The sequence below is a fragment of the Cricetulus griseus genome, chromosome 5, assembly GCF_003668045.3.
Source record: "Cricetulus griseus strain 17A/GY chromosome 5, alternate assembly CriGri-PICRH-1.0, whole genome shotgun sequence".
NCBI lineage: Eukaryota > Metazoa > Chordata > Mammalia > Rodentia > Cricetidae > Cricetulus > Cricetulus griseus.
In genome coordinates this window covers 117,964,881-117,987,741 of record NC_048598.1, presented here as the reverse complement: position 1 = coordinate 117,987,741, position 22,861 = coordinate 117,964,881, and the positions used below count along the sequence as shown (strand labels likewise).

General features: G+C 41.5%; 1 protein-coding gene across 15 annotated transcripts in view; it reads left to right on the top strand.

The window, feature by feature from the left end:
* Ttll5 (tubulin tyrosine ligase like 5) overlaps positions 1 to 22,861 on the top strand; it is a 237,788-nt gene that overhangs the window by 2,381 nt on the left and 212,546 nt on the right. For 11 of the 15 annotated variants that reach the window (XM_027418555.2, XM_027418564.2, XM_027418563.2 and 8 more), the window contains exons 3-6: positions 4,338 to 4,444; positions 15,739 to 15,821; positions 17,224 to 17,330; positions 21,170 to 21,300. In XM_027418555.2, coding sequence (XP_027274356.1) covers positions 4,338 to 4,444; positions 15,739 to 15,821; positions 17,224 to 17,330; positions 21,170 to 21,300 — 428 coding nt within the window. Of the gene's footprint in view, positions 1 to 4,337; positions 4,445 to 15,738; positions 15,822 to 15,906; positions 16,081 to 17,223; positions 17,331 to 21,169; positions 21,301 to 22,861 lie in introns of those variants that run through there. The other 4 variants (XM_027418565.1, XM_027418562.1, XM_027418561.2 and 1 more) reach the window with 3 other exon arrangements.

The window sequence follows — 22,861 nt, the reverse complement described above, 5'->3', positions numbered from 1 at the left end:
TTTCTTTTTATGTGGGTTTTGGGATTGAACTCTGGTCATCAGGCTTACAAACAAGTAATTTTGCCTGTGGACCCATCTCCCTGGCCCCACTGTGTGAACTTAAGTTTTTTTTTTTTTTTTTTTACATTTGTTTATTTTAGTGTTCATGTGTGTTGGGGGTAGGACACACATGATGCAGTACATTGGAGTCTGTTCTGCCCTTCCACCACGTGGGTTCTGGGACTTGTACTTGTGTCAAGTTTGGTGCCAAGCACCTTTATCCGAAGAGCCATGTTGCCAGTCTAGTGTCAGGTTAACTCTTGACCGTAGCTTGGAATAATTTGAAATTTTGAGATTTTGAAAGTTTTAAAGATGGATTAAAAGTTATTTTCTTAAGCTCCGACCTTGACTATACTAGTTTTCACAAAGGCTGTTACAGCTATTGAATGGTGATAATATGAAGCTCTGCAGCAACACCATGAGGGAATCAGGGTTCTGCAGTCTGTGGTGTCTTCACTGAACCACAGTGGCTTTCTTGAGTTTTTTTAGTTTAAGACTCACCCCCCACTTTTTTTTTTTTGGTCTTCTGAAACAGGGTTTCTCTGTGTAACAGTCCTGGCTGGCCTTGAATTCACAGATATTCACCTGCCTCTGCCTCTGGAATGCTGGGATTAAAGATGCCGCCTGGCAAGTGTCAACATTTTTTTGTTTGTTTGTTTTTGTTTTTGTTTTTCAAGACAGGGGTTTCTCTGTGTAGCTTTGGAAGCTGTCCTGGAACTAGCTCTTGTAGACCAGGCTGGTCTCGAACTCACAGAGATCTGCCTGCCTCTGCTTCCCGAGTGCTGGGATTAAAGGCGTGCGCTACCACTGTCTGGCCCAACTTTCTTGATTTCTGGATCCTCATAATGAAAATGATTAACAGTGCCAGGTTCAGCTCCTAGAGATGGTGGAGTAGCTCACGTAATGTAGAGAGTGAAAGATGTTAATTTGAAGATGTTATTTTCTACTTCATTAAACTCATTCTTACAAATACCAAAAACCTTCAAGAACTCTTATAGAGAAGAGCTTAGCCCTTCTGGATTTTGAAGAATTTTGCTTCTTGTATTTTTACTTGACACAAAAGAGAAAAGCTGATTTAATGTTAAGATAGCTTATTTAATTTATTTAGATATATAGTTAAGCTTACATATATGTATACTATATTTACATCATTTCTCTCTCTCCTTCCACTCTGCCTCTCCAAATTCATGTTTTTTATTATCCTTTTATAAATGTATATACACACATATATGCATATATATCTGTAAACAAATAAATATATAAACGCAATCTGGAGGTCACTGTGGCCTGAAACTCACTAGGTAAGCCAGGCTGGCCTCAAATGCATAGCAATCCTCCTGCTTTAGCTTCCTGAGTGCTTGGGATTATAGGCGTGAGTGAGCTGCCACTCCTAGCTTAAGATGTGTTTCTTAAGAATATGTTCCTTTAGAATATGTACACTATAACCCAAATAACTCCCAGGCTATTTTGAAGGCATGTGATCAGGCTAGTTTCATCAGCTTATGTGGTACTTGCTTTATATCCTGGGAAGCTGACTCAGGCAGGGGTTCTGATGCTGTGATGAAACACTGTGACCAAAAGTAATATGGGAAGGAAGCGTTTATTCAGCTTTCGTGTCCAGAGGACAGTCTATCATGAAGGGCAGTCAGGGCAGGGACTCAAAATCCTTCACATCTAGAGCAGCAGGCTTACATTTTAGAAGTTACAAGGGCTTATACCATCTAAAGACATTGAGTTGTTGTGTGTCCGTTGTCATCTGTTAAATCTGATCAGATCCTCGGCCTTTATTAAAGCATTAACCCTTGTAGTCCTAGACTCAGGCTTAGGAACACCAAACAGCCTCTCATTGTTGGCTTCAATTCCAAAACTGAGATGCCTTTTTTCTAGGTGTGTTATGTTGATGACTGAATCTAACTATGACTCTGTCCTTGTTTTACATAGCATTATTTCAGATAACAAATACACAGAAACTCTTGTGTAACATGGGCACCCCAATACAAATTTATATAAGAACTTGATGTAAGGCTTCTTTAGTCACTGAAAAGAAATTAGTAATAATTAATGTCTATTCGGCAAGGTGGTGTTATGTCAGTTTAAAAGGCCAGCAGCATTTTAGTGGGGTGCCAGTGTGAGGAAGGCACAGCTGCAAGGTGCTGGAGCTGCTTCCTGTCTCTGTCTCTGAGTTATATAGGCTGCCTTCCAGGAGCTATGGAGTCCGCCACACAGTCGGTCTGTTTCAGTAAAGATCATTCACTTACATTGTTATGGGGCTGCAGAGATGGCTCTGCCATTAAGGACTTTGGCTGCTCTTTCAGAAGACCTGGGTTCAGGTCCCAGCACCCAGGCCGTAGCTTACAACCTTCTCTAACCCCAGTTCTAGGTGGTGACTCCACCTTCTGGCTTCCAAAGACACCAGGCATACATGTGGTGCACATACATGCATCATACATGTAAGATGCAAATAGATAAACCTCCAAATACTTCCCAAGTTTTATTTTCCTCATCATTTTGATTTTTTTTTCTCTTTAGCACTACCTGTCAAAAGTGTTACTGTTTTTGTTTTTTAATCGAAAATGCTTATTCTTTTTACTGAAATCGACCTCTATCAGGGAACATGACTTTTAATCACAGTTTGACATCTACCTGAAGTGCTTTTTAGGTTACTTTACTAATAATTTATTTCTTCTTTTGTCTTTTCGTTGGCTATAAGTGGAAAGAGGCTCTGCCAGGGATTTTTCTTCCACAGGAAGCCAGGGTCTTGGCTCTCTGCAGCTGTGGATCTGTTCATTGTGGTTCGGAGGCACTCTTAACTGCAGTGTAATCAATTGTCTGCAGTGTGAGGGCACAGTGGTACCAGTCTGTAGCTAGTGCCAGATTGTCAAGGACTTCTGGCTACTTTCCAGACTGCCTCTTTATCCCGTGTCTACTGACACAGAAGGAAATACAGTGTAGAAACTGTATTTAGAGAGAGGAAGAATCGCCTGGGCCTATGCCTACATTTTACCCGTGTTTAAGATTAAAAAAAGCCAGCGAACCACACACACAAAATCTAGATTTTGCCAGGCAGTGTGGTGCACACTTTTGATCCCAGCACTTGGGAGGCAGAGGCAGGTGTATCTCTGTGAGTTTGAGGCCAGCCTGGTCTACAGAGCAAGTTCCAGGACAGCCAGGGCTACACAGAGAAATGCTGTCTTGAAAAACAAACAAACAAACAAAAACAAATAAACAAAACATCCATCTTGCTTAAAAAAATAGACTATAAATGCCATTTCTCACAAATGGGTATTGTGTTGGTTTGGTTAGGTTTTTTTGTTTGTTTGTTTGTTTACCAACTTGAGACAAGTTAAGGTCATCTAGGAAGAAGGAACTTCAATTAAGAAAATGCCTCCATCAGATTGGTTTGTCGGCCAGTCTGTGGGGCATTTTCTTGATTAATGACTGATGTAGAAGGGTCTACCCTGGGGTGGTCTAAGAAAGTGGACTGAGCAAGCCAGGAGGAGGAGTAAGCCAGTAAGCAGCACTCCTACATGGCTAGACTTCAGTCCTGCCTCCAGGTCCCTGCCTTGCTTGATTTATGTCTTGGCTTCTCTCAGTGATGGGCTGCTATCAGGACATGTAAGCTGAAAGAAAACCTTTCTTCCCAAGTTGTGTTTGGTGATTGTGTTTTATCATAGCAATAGAAAGCTAACTTAACACCAGCACTCTTGTCTACTTCCAACACCAAGCACAGCAAGCATCCATGTTCCTTTTACCAGAAAACAGGCTGAACTAAATAAAGTGTTTGCTTTCTTCACTGTAAAGCTTTGGCAGCTCAAGGCAAGGCCCAAGACTGCCCAGTTTCTGAGACTGGTGTCCTGGCCAAGGAGGGTGTGGTTGCTGTAAGTTTGGGTTGGGAAGGTATAGCCTGGCCCTGCAGTCTGTGGTCTGGCTTTTGTGGTGATGTGAGCCTTTTTAGAGAGTGAGTCTTAGGAAGTGGATCTTACTCCATTTAAGGAATGGAATAGCTTACATCCTAAAGGTTAACGTGCTCATATGCAGAACTATTGAAATGTGATTACTCAGAAGGCCCAGGAGAAGGCAGTCACTGAATTCTCTACTGACAGTTGTATGGCCTCAGGCAAGTAACTGGGACACTTGTGCTTCTGCTCACAGTGTGGGCCAGAGGCTAAGTGAAATAATGTGACAGTTCTGTTTGGTTACAAGTAGGAGGTAGGGACAACCATAGTCACCCTTCAGCTGTTAGTTCACATTTTGAGCTGTGAAGTAATAGCTTCATTAATGTCTTATTATGCCTGTAGGGATCACCCATGTATCATGTGGACTGGAGGCTGCAGGAGAATTCCAGTTTTGGTTTTCCATGCTGAGGCTATTTTGACAAAGGACAACAATATTCGAGTAATTGGAGGTGAGTATAACCTCATCCATAGAAGGAAGATCTGGCCATGACCCTGACCATTTAGAAAAAGTTAGTTTGTTTTATAAACAGAGAGAGGCCTTGGCCATGAGAACATGTATTGGGTTATTGCTTGAAATATTATTCATAGTTTCTTAAATTGTTTACTGAGTTTCTAAAAATTGTGTGTTTATTTTTCCAAATTGTAGTTATTTGCACTTACCAGAATTTACCATTTCAACCATTTTAGAGTGTACAATTAATTGACATTATTCATTCACATTTATCATGAGTGTCTAGTTTGAGGATATTTTCATTCACAGAGTAAGCCCTATATGCAATCTAGCAGCCCTTCTCTTTTCCTCTATACTGCCAGTACTTTGCAACTACTAATCTTTCTGTTTCTATGGATTTTCCTATTCTGGATATTTCATATAAATTAGTGGTTCTCAACCTGTGGATGGAGACCCCTGTGTCAAACCTTTATCTCCAAAAATACTTACATTATAGTTCATAACAGTAGCAAAATTACAGTTATGAAGTAGCAACGAAAATAATTTTATGGTTGGGAGTCACCGCCACTTGAGAATTAACTGTATTAAAGGGTTGAAGCATTAAGAAGGTTGAGAACCATGAATAGAATCACACCAGATATAGCCTTTGTGTCTGGCTTCTTTTCACAGTCTACCCGTGTTGCTCTTCATATCCTAGCTGGATAATATTCCATTGAATGGCTATACCACATTTGATTTTTCCATTCATCAGCTGTTAGACATTTTATTTCATAGATGAGAGTTGTTTGGAAACTGTGAAATGGTACCTCATTGTGGCTTTGGTTTTCATTTCCTTAAGGCCTGACAACACTGGAAATCTTTACATGTGCATTTTGCTATTTGTATTTCTTTGAAGAAATATCTGTTCAAGCTTTTGCTCCTATTTTACAAATTGAGCTTTGTTTGTTACTGAGTTGTGAGACCATTAGTTCTTTATCAGATTTATGGTTTTCATTTCCCCCTATTCTGTAGGTTATTTTTGTAGGCTTTGCTTTCTGTGAGTTATTTTTTTCCTCAGTAGCAGGTTTTCTAGTATTGATGGCATCTGATTTATTATTTTTGTTTTTTATGCCTTTAATAATTGTGTTTGTGAAGCTACTGCCTAACCCAAGTTGAATTTTTCTATGTGGTTTATGGTTAAGGTTTTATATTCAGGATTCTTTTGGTTGTTAACATTTCTTTGCAATTCTACCTGAATGTTAGGATTAACTTTGCTGTCTCTGAAATACTGGCCTTTGAGGTATGGACAGATTGAGCCCTGAGTCCCCAGGTTAAGCTGTAACTGTTTTCAAAGCTCATGATGGTGTGGATCAGCACTGTCAGGTGGTTGTGGCAGCGTCCATGCTTGTGTTCTTATTCTTATCCCAGCCTGGGCATAAAGTAGTGCCTCTTGGACAGATCACTTCGAGTTTTATTGCCAATTTCACTGTTAGTTAAATGGGGACAGTCTCTGTCTCAAAGGCATTGTAGGATCAAATGAGATTGTTTAATGTCTGATACATAACAGGCAATCAAAACTTAGGCTTCGTATTGCACTTTCTGAACAGGGGCTGCTCTATTTTTAAATGACCTCATAATAAGCGATTTCAGAGAGAACTGTAGACTTGCTTTGGGGATTTGAATGTTCCTCTCTTCCCAAGGGTCCTTGTGCTCTAATCCCCTCAGCAAGTTGCTAGGTTACCTTTTAAAGGAAAAGGATTTATAAATTTTCCTCTAAGCCTTTATGGCTGAAGACTGCTGAGAAAATCCCTTAAATATGATTTGAGCAAAGTACGAATGTGGGTAAAACCAGCAAAAGAAAATAAGTAATAATCCCCTAACAAACAAACAACAAAATCTTTGTATTCTTTGTATCCGTGGCAATAAACAGACTCCCCCTACCCCCAACTTGTAGTAACTTCCATTTAGTGGAAAATAATAGTCATCAGCATTGTCATCCCACTGTTCAAGCTATTCGTGTTCTCTGGAACTCACAAGTCTTTTTCAGCACACATTTCCATAGATAAAGGTACTGGTTCCTGTCTGTAATTAGCATTATGGAGGCTAAGGCAGGAGGATTTTCAATTGGAGGGCAGTCTATGCTTTGCAGCAAGACCCAACTAGAAAAACAAAGGAAGGAAAAAGCTATTAAGTTTGTCCCATTATATATTATTAAATTTGTTCTTTAGGCCCCTAAATTCTTTGATGTTTATCTTTTATCTCCTTGTATGTAAATGACAGTTTTAATGACTTTTGCTAATGTAAGTCCATTTTACACTTGATCTTAGCCAAAAAGCTGAGAAGCAATTGTATACCCTTTTTAAATGAGTTATTAAATGCAATTGATCTGTAATATTTTTCCTTCTCTAAAATAGTAGGTCATGCAGTCTGCTCAGATCTTAAGTAGCTAAAGCCTTCTGAGAAGTTATCTGGGGCATTACCTATGCCCTGCTGATCCCCAGTGTTACATGCTGGCTTCACAGTTCTGTATATTTGTTGAAAGTTTTCATTTGATTCTGTATAATTCCTGTGCTTTTTTACTTCTCTTTTATTTGTGAAATATTCTAGGAATATGGCTCTTCCTTCCATATAGCCCCTCCCTGATTGTATGTACTTTCACATGTAAATAGGATTGTTTTTTAGTGGTAACACACATCTTTGCAACTGAAAGTAAATACCTCGTAGAACGGTCATCATTGTACAATCGTCCCACCGTGTCCACTTAGTGAATTTGTATTTTTGTAGACTGGCACTGGAAGTGTGATGTAAGCTCCATGTGTAGTTTTACATTGGGAAGGTGAAATTCCCTTTAATAATGTATTTTATTTAACCCAAGATATCCCAATGTAATAATTTTTCACATTTACTCAATATAAAAAACTAACAATATTTTCAACTGAATATGCTTTTTATATTTACAGCGGTATCTCAATTTTGTACAAAATTCTTTCTGGAAGTGTTTGATCTGTGTTTAGACTTCATAAATGTTATAGTTGAAAAAGTAAATTCACAGAGTTTTTTCCAAGATGTTTTTTCACATTTGTTTGTCTGTGAGACAGGGCCTCACTGTGTGGTACAGGCCTGCCTGGAACTTGCCGGTCTCTAGTCTTCTTTGTATTTGTGTTCTGTGCTGGGATTGAGACTGGGGCCTTTGACCTGCAGATCATGTTCTCTACTGTGGAGCCATACCCTGGCCTGTTTTCTAGTTAATCAGGCACCTATTCTATTTATTTATTTTAAGTTTGTTTGTTCGTTTATTTATATTAGGTAAAAAATTTCATATAGCCCATACTGGCCTGTACCTTGCTAAAAGATGACCTTTGAACTTCTGCTCCCATACCTCTACTTCCTCAGTGTTGGGATTTCAGACTTGTGCCACCATTTAAGTAGTCTATCTTAAAAATTTTAATTTAGTCAATTAAAGTTAAGTAAAATAAAAAGTGTGGTCCTTTGTCATTCTGGTCACATTTCAAATGCTCATTAGTCATATGTGGTTGGTAAGTTCTGTTCTAGATAACTAAGGTATAGAACTAATTTTCTGATGGTAGAAGACAACTCCACTGTGAAGCCATTGAAGAGTTTATTATGGTATTAAAAAAAGTGTGTGTGTATGTATTTATGTATGTATGTATGTATGTATGTATAGAGAGGGTGTGTATGGACACATGCATGGTCAGAGGATAAGTTTCAGGAATTGATTCTCTCCCACTATGTAGGTTCCTGTGATTGAATTCAGATGGCTAAGCTCTCTTGCTGGCTGTATTCATATGTTTTGAAAATGAAATGTATCATTTATGTCTTCATTCTGGTCCCCATGCTGTAGCCTGGGTAGGTCTTCCATTCTAGATCCTCTTGCCTCAGTCTCCCAAGTGCTGGTATTTTAGGTGTATAACACCATTCACAACCCCCTGCTATTTTTTATTTCTTGTTCTAGTTTTATGTTGGAGTGTTTTGTCTGTATGTGAGTGCACTGTGTGTGTGTAAAGTGTGGGTCTAGGCCAGGAGAGGGCAGCAGACCCCTGAGTCCTAAGTTACCAGCTCCTTTTAGCTACCGTGTGAGTGTTGGGAACCCACCCTGGATCCTCTGCAGGAGCAGCCAGTATTCTTAACTACCTCTCCAGCTCTGCCTCAAGCTGTTTTTCTAACCCTCTCAGGGATGCCATTATTGTCTAGGGTACCTCTGTGCTAGCAGTTGGTTCCTTGTTTCTGTCTTCTCTGTTGCAGACAACCTTGAACTTTACTGGGGTCCAAGCGTTTCATGTTGCTTCTTGGGATACATGTGAGCATTTAGGGGAGAAGAAATTTCAGTCTTGTAGAACTGATGTGGAGGTTCTTCAGAGGTTGATAAACAGGGTATTTGGCAGTTTGCTGGTAGCCAAAGGATCAGGTCCTGCCTCTTGTTTTTACAAGGGCTCAGTATTCTTTCTTGGGCAGCTGGGTAGGTTCAGTTTGCAGTTAAAACTCTAGCTTGAGTGTATCCCAGAGAAAAGAGGGAGGAGAATGAGAACAATTCTACCTCTTTCATTAATCCCTCAATGGAATGAGTGATGCTCACCTCATTGGAGATGGTAGTTTGCTTTACTCAGTCCATGAATTTAAATGCTAGACCCTTGTAAATGATAACTCTTTCCACCAGTTACCTGGGTTCTGCTGCTGCTTTAGGGCCCCCAAATAACACAGAGAATCTTATATTAGTTACAATGCTGCTAGCCAATGACTAGGATTTCTTATTTGCTAGCTCAGTCTTAACTATCAACCATAACTACTAATCTGTGTATTTTTATATGGACTTGTCTTACCAAGGACACCGGCCTTATGTGTCATGTCTTCCTGGTGATCACATGGCAACCACTGTTACCCTTTCCTACATTTCCCAGAATCCTCCTCCTTTTCTAGTCCCATCTAACTTGCTACCCCTTTGGCCAACAGTACTTTATTTATCAACCAATAAGACAAACATATACATAGAAGGACCTCCCCCATCAGATCCTCTCAGAAATAATGAATAACTACGTGTCTGGACATACCGTTGCTCATTCACATTAACATATAAAGTTAATTGTCATGAAGATGGCCAGGTTTTTAGAGAAAAGCTTAGCAATCTGGATTTGTGTTTTTTTCAGTTTTCAAAGCTAATTTCGAATTCACTTTCATTTAAAACCACAGGTGAAAGAGTATGTCTTAAGGCTAGATCTGGTCCTTGGGTCCCCTAAGTGGAGTTTGAGGAAATGGCTTAGTTGGTCAAAATGCTTGCAGGCATGAGGACATGAGTTTGAACCCCCAGCATCTACATAAAAATCATGCGTGGCTATGTGCTCTTGTAACCCCAGCACTGTGAGTGCTGAACAAGAACAGGGGCAAGAACAGGATTATTAGGGCTTATTGGCTGTGAGCCCAGCTCCAGGTATTGTGAGGGACCCTGTCTTAAGGGAATGAGATGGAGAATAATAGAGCAGGACACATGACTCTAGTCTCTGGGCATTCTCACCTGTTCACACATTTACATGTACTACACACATACTCTGTACACACACACACACACACACACACACACACACACACACACACTACCTCCCTCTGAAAAGAAAAATAATTTGTTATGTCAGGTATGTAACTTACTATGTATGATACCAAGTATTAAAATACATAACTTTATTTTACTATACACTTGTTTTTTACTATATAAAAATAACATTACTATGCAGCAACTGTCCTATAGCCTCACAGAACATTTGCAGCTGCTCTGTAAAGTAACTAATGTTACTGCCAACTCATTTTATAGGGGAGAAAACTGAGGATTGAGGATAGAGAAATTGCATAATTTATGAAAGAGTCTAGGCAGGAAGTGGTACAATTCTGGCAGGTCTGCTCTGGTGTCATCCTCTCTGTCGTTTTCCCATGCACCTTTCCCAGTGGCCTGGTGCTGAGGCAACACAGATGTGGGCATCATTCTTGCCTGTAGCGGGAACTGTGTAGTTAATGATGCTTTGGCTCTTCCTTTTTCTTTTTCTTTTTTTTTTTCTTTCTTTTTTTTAAAACTTGTTTTAGCTTTTGTTGAGTAGGGTCTTGCTGTGTCCCCTAAGACTGGCTTTGAACTCACATTCTTCTTGCCCCCATCTCTTGAGTGTTGGGGTTGCAGACACCAGACACCTGGCAGGCGTGTTTTGGATTTTGTACATGAAGAAGTGGAGATGTTAGTGACAGCAGTTGTGATAAGTAAAAATTCTAAATTTTCGTTGGTTTTCCTAAATCTTTCATAAACATCTTTAGGCAAGATGAATGAGTATGAATGAGACATGAGCATTTGGCCTTATTAGCTTCCGCCTCTGAGCTGTTTGAGAAGTAGCTGGGATTCTTTCTGCCCTGATTGCTTATCCAGCAGGTGGCTCCTGAGAGCTGGGGCTGCTGTAGAATGGAGTGAGGGGCACTGGTGAGATGTTCTCTGACCATCAGGTCTGTGCCTACTTCCCCATTGCTGGCTGCAGTTTGTCCTTTGTAGCTTTTTGTTATTCAGGATCTGAACAAAGATGATACTTAATTGTGATTATTTCTTTTGTTTTACTCTTCAGCTGTTTCCCAAGCTCTTTTTACTTTTGTCCTTCATGGCACTGGTCTTTCAAAAATTCGGGGCACATTTTCCAGATATTCTCCCCCCCCCTCTCTCGGGGTGTGTGTGTGTGTGTGTGTGTGTGTGTGTGTGTGTGTGTGTGTGTGTGTGATGGTGTGCATGTGTAGATCAGAGGGCAATTTGAGGGAATTACTTCTCCCCTTCCTGGGGCTTAAACTCAGGTCTTTAAACTCAGCAACAGGTACCCTTACGCTCTGAGCCATCTTTCCAGCCCCAGATATTCTCAAGTTTGATTATTACTCTCCTCTGTTCTACATGCTTAGATCCAGATTTTTCTGACTGTTTAGGAATTTGCTTTTTTATAAACACTCTCTAGAATGATACTTTGAGATGTATGAACATCCTGTCTCCTAAGTCTCTTTCCTGTATCTGTTGATGCTTGTCCGAATCTCACTACTTTTAGTGAGTTTTGTAAACTGGAATTTTCCATGTCTTTGTCTACATTTATTGTTCTCTCTCTCTCTCTCTCTCTCTCTCTCTCTCTCTCTCTCTCTCTCTCTCTCTCTCTCTCGCTGTGTGTGTGTGTGTGTGTGTGTGTGTGTGTGTGTGTGTGTGTGTGTGTGCGCGTGCGCGCGCGTGTACTCTGTCTGTCTTTGTCTGTGTGTCTTTGCAGAGGCTAGAGGAAGACTTTAAGTGTCTTCCCCTATCCACCCCTTACCTTCACATCCTCTCACTGAACCTGAAGCTGGTTGTTTGTCTAGGCTGGCTGGTCAGTGATCTCTGGAATCCATTTATCCCTACCTCTCAATTCTGGATTAAGCATAGAGAACCATGCCCAGCTTTTATGCGAGTGTTGGAAATTTGAGCGCAGATTCTGTTTTCACAACAAGCCTTACTCACCGAACATTTCCCCAGTCTCACAAAATTATTAATTTTCTTTTGAAGCTGGGTTAGTGTAGACTGACCTTGAACTTGATATGTAGCTGAGCTTCTGATCCTACTGCTCCTATCCTCTGAGTGTGGGGATCATAAATGCTCACACCATACCTGGCTTATGCAGTGCTGGAATCTACTCAGGGCTTCGTGCTTGCTAGCATTCTACCAACTGAGACCTACATCCCCAGTTCTGTCCACATTTATGAGCTGGATTTTCTGTAACAGCTTTTCTTTTTGTAGTGGGCAGAATAATAGCCTCCCAAAGATGACCATCTCCCCATTCCCATAACCTGTGACTGTGATGTATTCAAAGGGGAATAGCTTATAGATGGAATTAAAGTTCCTAGTCAACCCAAAAGATAAGGAGATAATTCAGAAGTTCCTTGAGGGAAGAAGAGGAGTGAGATTGACAGGTTGTGGGAAGGACTAGGCATGCTGTTGGGGGCTCAGGATGGAAAAGGACAACTGCAAGCCAAGGAGTGGAGTCCCTAGACATGAATCATCAAGGAAGGTGGAGGACTCCTTTATCATCTTGAGTGATATCCTTGAGTGAGGTCCTTTATCGCATGCAAAGGACCTGCAGGATTCTTTAGAACGTTTTACTAACAAATGTATTGCCAGCTTGGACTGAAGGGAACAGCAGCATAAGGAGGAAATGAAAGCTGTGAGACCACCATATTCCACAGGCAGGAGACAAGATGACAGAACTGCTCAGCTGCAAACAGTTGCTGGCTTTTGTGAAAGAGTAAAGTTTACTCCAGAGCTGGAGCCTCATGTGAATCACAGAGCCCCTTTTAAGATCTGGAAACAAGTGGGAGTCTAACTTGCCAGGTTTTGAATCTATAAATAAATCCATGCTGTGACTCCTTTTTTCTCCTTAAATTGTCTCCAAATTTGAACTAGCCTCTATGTAGCTGGAGCTCTAGTTATTGTATTTGGGAAGCAAGTAGTTTGTTGCAGGTCCACTGATGGAGAGCTGTTTTGTCCCAAGGTGAACCATATTGATTTAGATGATGAGATTTGAGGATTTTGAGCCGATAATTTTGAATGATATTTTTAGACTTTGGGTTGACTTACAGTAGATGGTGATGGTGATGTTGGGATGGGTTGAATTTGTTTTGCATGCGAGAGAAGTGTGACTCTTAGGGGAGCAGAGGGTGGGTTATGGTTGCCCCCCTAATGTATCTGTGTCTTAATCTCTGGAACCTGTGAATATTAACCTTTATGGTAAAGGGGAATTAAAGCTGCTAATTGGTTGACCTTCAAGTGAGAAAATTACTCTGGATTAGCCCAGACTGTCCACTTTAATGGACAAAGGGTTCCTTATCATGGAAGGAGGAGCCAGCAGGGCCAGAGAGATACAAAGTGAAAGAAGACTAGACCTGCCATTGTTGCCTTTGTAAGTGAAAGGGAGCATAAACCACAAAGCAGTGAGTGGAGGTGGCCATTGGAAACTGAAAAGTGAAAGACCCAGATCCCACTGGGAGCCCACCCCATGGAAGGGAGCACAGCTTGATTGTCACAGCCTTGCTTTAGACTTGGGCCTGTGTTGCTATGGGGGGTGGGGGTAGGGGCCCTGGGACTGCACATTAGTGTTTAAGCTGCCAAGCATGTTTGTTACAGCAGTAGAAGCAAGCCAGCATACCGCCTCGCCTCACAGTTGTGTGTACGTGGGATTTGTGGTTCCTCTTGTAATTGTATTACAATCTATCTGTTGCATCCTCGTTTTTATATTAGATTGTTTCACACTTGTCCCTTGAGAGCCCACTCAAGCTTTTTGTGACATGTTTCTAATCAGTTTTGAACATTTCTGTCTTTTGAGTCTAGCAGGATGGTTCAGGCTTACAGTCTGCAGCACTCTGCAGCACTCTACAGCACTCTGCACTGCTCTTGACATTCTGTTCTGCGAGAAGACAAATGTGCAGGCTTCTGCCCTGTTTTTCTTACAGTGATACTGTAAAGACAACGTAATGGTGGGGTCTGCTGGGAAAAGCTTGTGGATGGGCTTTAGGAGAAAGTCTGGCTTGTCCCCACCCATCTTTATGGTTCAGCTTTGCATAGAGTGCGTGCCAAGGTTTGTAGTAGGGCACTTAATGTGTCTGTGGGAGCAGTAGGGCTTTACGAAGCTTTCCATAGAAATTCCTCAAAAACATAGCTGTCTTTGATGATGGGTTTGAACATTGTGCTAGGTATTTGTACTGTTCTCATTCAGAATTGTTTAGGATACAGTCCTTTAAAAGCACTGATCTGGAGCCAGGTGTTCAGGCTTGTGCCTGTAATCTCAACACTTGGAGGACTGAAGCAGGGTTATTAATTCACTCTAGCAAGGACGAGTAAACTCTGTCTTGAAAAAAACAATAGCAAGAAGAATGTCTGTAGAATCCTTGGCTAATGTTCTCAGTTTGTAGGGGCATGTAGAAAGGTTTAGTGTCATAGCTCAGAGTAGATGCTCACATGATTACAGATCTCCCTCCCAGGCTCAAGGTTCTGTCCCCAGGGGCCAGTAGAAAATGTACTTAGTGTACAAGGGCAGGAAGCTGGTGCCAAGTGGGGCTGGTAGTATGGGCCTCTCTTAAAAGGGGCAATTGGAGGTCCCTGCTGGCTTCTTCCTGTCGGAGAGACCTCTGGTCTAAGATGTTCTGGCAGTCAGCATTTGAGGACATAGAGGGCTGCCTGGAGCAGGGGTGCTTAGCCTTGTAAGTACAGCAAACCTCCTCAGTCTGGAGAAGTCTAAGGACTTTTAGACAAATGGTTAGAAAGAAAATGAGTTGTATTGAGCTATAGTAATTAAAATATTAAAAGGACAAATAGCTGCATATGGTGGTGCATGCCTCTAATTCTTGAATGCAGGAGTGCATGTTTGAGGCCAGTATGGGCTACACAGCAAGTATTAGGCCAGCATAGGCTACTAGTATAGCCATGTGTCAGGAAACTAAAAAATAAAAATATAATCAACCCCCAGATTGTAGACATAAGCAGTTTTGATTTGTGTATTAATTTGTTAACGACCATAACTTGTAAGCACTGTGAACACTGTACCAACTGTGACGTAAACTTAATGCCCAGCATCTCCGTGGCAGGACCACAGCACTGTTACACTATCTGCTTTTGTTGCCTACATGCCTCATTGAAAGTATTGTGGTTTTTCGTTGTTGTTGTTGTTTTGGTTGTTTGAGACAAGGTTTCTTTGTGTAGCCCTGGCTGTCCTGGAACTCTATAGACCAGGCTGGCCTTGAACTCACAGAGATCTGCTTGCCTCTGCCTCCCAAGTACTGGGATTAAAAGCGTGCACCCCCCCCCCCCCCGAAAGCATTATTAAATTTCACCTGGAAATTGGTGGAAAAAAAAAAAGATGATGTCGGGTTTGCTCCCCTTTCTGTATTGAGCAAACCCCGCCATCCTTTAGCTTAAAAACTCTTGGTCTCTGGCTGGCAAGATGGCTCAGAGTTTGGAGTGCTTGCCCTTCAAGCCTGAGGACCTGAGTTCACTCCCTGGAGCCCAAGGAAAGGAGGAGGGAGGGAACCAATCGCACAGAGTTGTTCTGTGCCCTCCACACATCCTAGTGTGCATTTCTCCCCCATCACAATGCAATACTAAAAATATATTTAAAGGAAGCTTTGGCTCTAAGAAGCCTCAACGATTTATAATCTATTTAAGGACAACAGTATAATATCATTGAATACATTAGTCACGTTTCCATGTTGCTTTTTGTTTTTGTCTTTGCAATTAAGCTTTCTGGCTACTGAACTTGATTCTGTGTTTTTGTTTAGAACGTTATCATTTGTCTTATAAGATTGTGAGAACGGACAGTCGCCTGGTGCGAAGCATTCTGACAGCCCATGGATTTCATGAAGTAAGCTCATTTTTACAACCTCACCTCACCTGATCTCCTCAAAAGCTGAAATCCTAGCTACCTAACTGACTTTATCCATCTGCAGAGGCAGCACTAGAAGCGCACGGGTGCTACCAGCAGTTTCTCCTTGTGGTACACGGGACAGGACTCCTCTCTCCCCTTTTCTTGTGATGATCTTAGATTTGGGCAGAGTTGACCATCAGACGTTATCTGCTATCTATTTGGGGTTCTTTGGTTGCAAAGAACAGAAGAAGACTTTGTAAGTGAAGCCAAGACAGAGTTGCAGAGTGCTGTGGAGAGGGTGGCTCATAGAAGCTGAGGTTTCTTTAGAAGGGAAGAGGCCACAGCAGCCTCGGGGACTGAAGGGCAGGACTCTCTAGGTTTATATCAGCACACTGCTGTGGAGCTTACTAGACTCTATTCATTGTCCTTGTGCCTTTTTCTGGTGATAGAATTGTTGAGCCAGCTTAGATCACAGATCTCATGGAGTGGAGAAGAGGGTGGATGGGTGACTGACAGGTGATTTAATATCCAGGAACAAATCATTCCCCCAAGAAATCTGTGGCAGTGAGATGTTGTCATTGAAAGGGACAGGTACAGATGCTACACAGTCCATCACTACTGAAATTCTGAGACCACTGATGAAAGCCTGGTCACTCACTAGCTGCTTATTCTTGGTCGGTACCATTTGGGCACTTGGGAATCTCATACTGTTCATGTCCTGTCTTGTTGCTTTTCTGTTTCCAGCATTCGCCATTGTCTTACTGTGTTACATAGGCAGAGTACATAATAATGAATGGACAAATGAATTCTAAAGAATGACGAAAGGAAATCTAACGTTTAAAACTTTCTGAGATTTGCTGTTCTAATTTTTAATTATGTGTCTCTGTGTGGGCATGTGCATGAGAATATAGGTGCCCATAGAGGCCAGAGGTATCAGTATCACCCTGTACCTGGAGTTATAGGTGGTTATGAGCCACCCAGTGTAGGTGTTGGAAATTGAACCTACGTCCTTTGCAAGAACAGTACATACTCTTAGCTACTGAGTCATTCAGGTCTGGCTTCCGTTATGATCTACAAGGACATAGGAAGGTCTGAGAAAAAGGAGTCTGGGATTCAGTTTTGAGGCATACTTTGATATGTAAGTGTATTAGACATCATTGACTTGTCCAGAAGGGTTAATTTATTGTTTATGTTTGGGAACTCTCACTCTCCCTTTCTTTAACCTCATTATCTTGTTTGCTGTGGTACTCTGCTGCAGTAATAGGCTTGTATAGTAACTGGGTCATGCTGAGAGTCCTCTGTAGACGAGAGACCATCGACTTTCTCTGTCATTGCTCCTCTGGAGACGGGCTGCTGCTCATTTTTGTTTGTTTGTTTTCCATGTGTCTTTTGTGACTAGGTTCACCCGAGCAGCACTGACTATAACCTGATGTGGACAGGATCCCACCTGAAGCCCTTCTTACTTCGAACCCTCTCTGAAGCACAGAAAGTTAATCACTTCCCCAGGTAATGCTCCCCTAGGTATTTTGCAGTGTTTAAAGTTAGCTGTCATTGGAGTGTGTAGCCAGAGGAGAGATGTAGTGTTCTTAGGGGAATAGAAGAAGAAGGAACTTGGGAAGTGCCATAGCGTGGACTGGAGGCTGAGGTGTTTATGTCCCTGGGAGGTAGAGACTCTTCAAGGGCTAGGGAGATGTGAAAGGATTTAAACAGACAGTTTCCAATTCTCGTTCCTAAAATTGAAGTTGTTCATAGCATCTTAAGTGGGTGACGTCTTTCCTCTTTCACCTTTCCTTTCACGGTCACATTTTCATTTCTATTAAAGAATGACTCAACTCCTATCTTAATATGATGCGTTTTCCTTGGTCATAAAAAGTTTCAGGGCTCCTCCAAGCTAGGTGTGATGGCACATGCTTATAAATCCTTGCACTTGCAACACAAGCAGGAGGATGAGTTCCTGCCTGCAAATCAAGGCCTGTTGAGACTATATAGGACCCTGTCTCAACAAAAGAAAAAAAGAAAATTAGGATCCCATAGACCCAACAGACAAATTGAGATCAGATTCTAGTGAAAGCATAACACTTTCTTCTTCCATGTTGATGGTTTCTGTTTGTTTTAAATAAACATGAGAGATAGCATAGTCTGATTGTTGTAGCGAGTTTTTCTCTGTCTCTTAGGAAGTCTCCCAAATAGCAACATGGAGACTTGTTAATTTTGAAAGCTTGGCCCAATAGCTTAGACTTGTTTCTAAGTAGCTCTTATAACTTAAATTAACCCATATCTTCTAGTCTACGTTCTTTTACATGACTTGGTAACCTTTACTTTAATGCCCATGCTGCTTGCTCTGCATCTCCTGGCATCTCCTCCCTGCTTCCCAGTATCCTCTCTGTCCAGAAATCCTGCCTAGCTATTGGCCATTCGGCTTTTTATTAAACCAATCAGAGTGTACAAAAATATTATTTCACGCTACACAGAGAAACCCTGTCTCAAAAAAACCAAAAAAAACCCCAATATTATTTCACAACAGGTTGTCAACTGATAGATCATTAATTTTAATGACAGATCATTTTGTGTAGGACAGGGTCTCATACTGTAGCTCTGTTAGGTAGAGTCTCAGATATTTAATTCTTACAGTCTGAAATTTTGAGTATATTTATAAAAAGTCAGAAGTAAACATCTTTTTAATTAATGTTCAAAATCTGTTTAAAAATGGATTTTATACTTGTAAATCAGGTTTAAAAATCCCACTGGGATAAAGATCATAGATGTAAGTTCAAAACATAAACCTGTGCAAAGAAAATCTTGATGATCTTAGCTTAAACAAAGATTTCTTAGAACAAAGCTTGGTGCATAAAACACACAGGGACTTCAGCTTAGTGGAAAGACTCTTAAGAAAGTGAGAAAACAAGTCACAGTATGGAGAAGAATTTATAAACATGTATTTGATTAAAAGTTTGTATCCAAAGTATATCACAAACTCTGATAACTTAGGAAGAAAACAATCTTAGTTTTCAAAATGGAAAAAAGATTTAGCGCATACTGTGAAGTGTGTGTGTATATGTGTAATCAAACTTATAAAAATAGGGAAAACTTTAAATGGATATGTCAAGAAAAATTTATGTGTGGTCAGTTAACGATATTCAATGTCATTAGTTATTAATGGAATACAAATTAAAATCATATGAGATACTGCTATATACCTATGAAAGTGGCTTTAAAAATCACATAACATTAAGTGCTTCTGGCTGGGATACATGGCGACTAGCACACTAGTACATTGTTGGTGGGAGTGCAAAAGTGGATACCTGGAAATTGTGAAATATCTATTGGTCTTAGTTTTCATCTTCTACAATTCATGGCATCACTAGAGTGTCTTTCTATTTGCTAATCAATTGCCTGGTGACTGGCAGGCCCTAGGTGGTTTCAGGATTCTCACCAGCTCTAGGGAAGACTAAGTCCTGGTAAGAGGGTTGACATTTCAGTCTGCCCTTCAACCTTCAGCAAGGGGGAAGGGTTGAAGTTTTAACATGATCACCTGTGACCAGTGACTTAATTGTTCATACCTACTTAGTGATGCTTCCATTATAGCCCCAAAGGTTTGAAGAGCTAGATAGTTGAACATGTGACGGTCTGGAAAGAACAGTGCCAGGGAGAGGGCAGACTATTCTCTGTCCCCTCCTCCACATCTCATCCCATGTGCATGTCTTTATCTGTGTTCTTTGTATATGCTTTACAGTTAGCCAGTAAGTGTGTTTCACTGAGTTCTGTGGCCCACTCAAGCAGACTCCTCAAACCAAAAGAAAGGGTATGGGACAGTTGGTCAGAAGCACAGGTAAAACAGTCTGCCACTTGAAACTAGGGTCAGCTTTGGGGACTGCGCCTTCATCCTGAGGGATCGGATACCACCTCCAGGTAGACAGTGTCAGAATTGAATTAGAGGACACCCAGTGGTTTCTGCAGTGGCATTGCTTGCTGGTAGTGGGAAAAGCCCCCCCCCCCCCCCCAGCTAGTGTCAGGGGTCTTGAGAAATTATGTGGAGCTGAGAGTGGAGACTAGGAAAATACTTTGGTATTTTCTCAGAATATGGTAGGAGAAACTGAGCCTGCTTTTCCAGTATCCTCAGAATAACCGCTGGCAGCTCTTACGAAGCTAAACATATACTACTGTGGTGATTGTAAAATGTGTCTGTAAATTCTTTGACACTTCCTTCAAAAGGTTGAGCTAAATTTTCCTGTTGAGTGTCAGCTAGACTTGGTGATTTGCCTCTAACAAATGGGGTGTGGCAGAAGCAGTGCTGTGCCATTTGGGGGACTGGGTCATAACAGACATTGCAACCTCTTCCTCGGATCCGTGGGCCTAAGAGGAGCCAGCAGCGTGTGTCATGAAAATATGCAGCCTATGGGAGGGTTCACCAGAGGAACTGAAGCCTCTCCTTGGCAGCCAGCTCCACACCTATGGGGATTCTGAGAAGTGCTTGCTCCATCCAACCGAGCCTGATGATGGCAGTGCAGGCACACATCTGGACTGCAGCCTCTTCACTACCCAGTTCTGTCCTCCCACGCTGCTGGCCCACAGAAACTGGGTGACATCATGAATGGGAACTACTATTTTAAGCTGCTATATTTTGGGGTTGTTTATTATCTAGCAACAGATAACTTAGTAAACTACATAGCAGGCCCACACCTGGGAAAATGGAAATGTTTGTATAAAAATTTGATGTTTATATAATAATCTATATGTAAGTGCTTTCAAGCAACTTTATTCACTATCTTCCCTAAACTGGAAGTAATCCAGATGTCCTTCAACTGTCGACTAGATAAACAAACTGTGGTGTATGTATATGCACACCACAACTCATAACTGAGCATATAAAAGAATAAAATGCTTGATATATGCAACTCCCAGGGGTAAAGCTGAGATGTTTCATGCTCAGAAGAGAGGGAACATATTCCAGTATCCTGCTTATCTGTTTGGAAAGAAGTGAAAACAGATGTTTTCCCTGTGTCTGGAAGTGACTGAAAGAACTGACTGCAAGGGAATTGAAGCCACTTTGGGATATTAGAATTGTCCTGTATTTTTATTTTGGTGATTACCTAATCAACACATCAGAATTACACACGGAAGGGGGGGGGGATTTCTGTATACCTTCTGTCTTTATGAACAAATCTGATCAAAAAAGTCTATTTGAGGAAAAGGCTTTTGGAGTAGCAGCGTGATAGATTTGGGATAATCTACTGTCTTCAGTAGCTGCTTCAGAACTCAGTGCTCCGAGTTCTTCACAGTGTGGTAACGGAGGAAACCTTTGTAGCTGTAATCCACTGAAATGGAAAAACTTGCTTGCTTCTCAGGTCTTATGAACTAACCCGGAAGGACCGACTGTACAAAAACATCATTCGAATGCAGCATACGCATGGATTTAAGGCTTTCCACATCCTCCCCCAGACCTTCCTACTGCCAGCTGAGTACGCGGAGTTCTGTAGTAAGTGCTGGCCGTGAGTGCCCCAGCGTCCGAACCCAAGGACGTCCCAGCGTCTGAGCCCGAGGCCGATTGAACTTTGACATTTCTGACCTTACAGCTAACTGGGGCTTTCCAAATCTTTGAAAAATTGTGCTTAATTGGGAAGAACAGCTATAGGCATAACTTTTAAATTATTCATATTTAGATGGTGCTCTTCTATGTTTAATTTTGGTAGGATGACAGTAATAACTTATGTAAGGACACATTGGTGTCATCTAGGCACATCCTGTCTTGGGTATTTTTGCACAGTTATCTCTCCATTGTTGAGAGTCCGTATGTGTGGAGGGCATTTTGTCCTTGTGAGTGTGACCTACATGTTTTCTTTTTGGTGTCTCTTTTCCACTTCTCACTTTAATGTTCTTCCTGCCTGGACTTGTGGACTTAAATTCTTTGTAGAAAAAGTATCACATCTTTTTAAAATTTGTGCTTGTTTATTTGTCTTTTGAGGCAGGGTTTCAGCTAGCCTAGAACTTGCTATGTATGTAGATGGGGCTGGTCTGGAACTCACAGAATTCCATCTACCTGCTTCTCCCTCCTGAGTGCTGAAACTAAAGTTTGCCACCATGACCAGCATCATGTGTCTTCTGTTGTTAAGCATTTGGTGTTATCAGTCACACTTCATACTAATAAAAAATATACATAGTCATGTAATGGGGACCTGAATGCCAGCTGAATTGCTGGTAAAGTAACAGGAGCATGTGGCTTGGATCTAGATCTATAATGGAATTCCTATTTCTTTGTCCTCACTGAACTTACTTTCCCAGGCCTGGCTGAGTAGCTCGGGTGTTTCCAGCTCTCCCCCTCACACCAGAGCCTGATACAGTAGGGGTGATGTAAGAAGAGTCTAGAACACTGGGCAGGTAGGCGCCTGTGAATGGCAACCATGATCATAGACTTTTGGTGAATGACAAAAAAGGGTTCCAGATATGAACCTTTCCTAATACTAATCTTATTCTCTACTGAAATTTGAAGGAATCAAATTTGCATTTTTTAGTCCATTGTTGCTTCTTATTCCTCTGTGGTCCTCCAGCCCTGGGGGCAGTGTTCAGTGGGCAGGAGGAGGGTTGGGCTCTTGATAGATGGTGGCACAGGATGAGAGATCCACTGTCAGCTCCAGCCTAGCTTGTTGAAGTGGAATTGTGTCTTCAGACAGTCATTCTGATTCTTACAAGTTCCACTTTAACAAAAAGAACTTGAAAGACACATAGCCTCTTGACCAAGGCCACCACATTTAGACCTAGCACATGCAGACAAGTGACGCAAATCACTCTCTTCTGTCACTACCCAAAGACCACAGCGGGGACTTCTTGTCTTTGGAAGGACAGAGGTAGGAAAGGTGTTCAGTGAAGAAGAATCCACTTGCTGGATGCCACACATTCTGAACTTCTGTCCAGGGTCTCTAGCTTCTGTTTGACATTTAAAACCATGACTAAAAAGTCCAGTGTTGTCAGGCCATTCATGTTCCCAAGTTCCCATGTTGGAGCCTGTCATCCTATCCATCCCCTCTTCAAAGAGACAATCC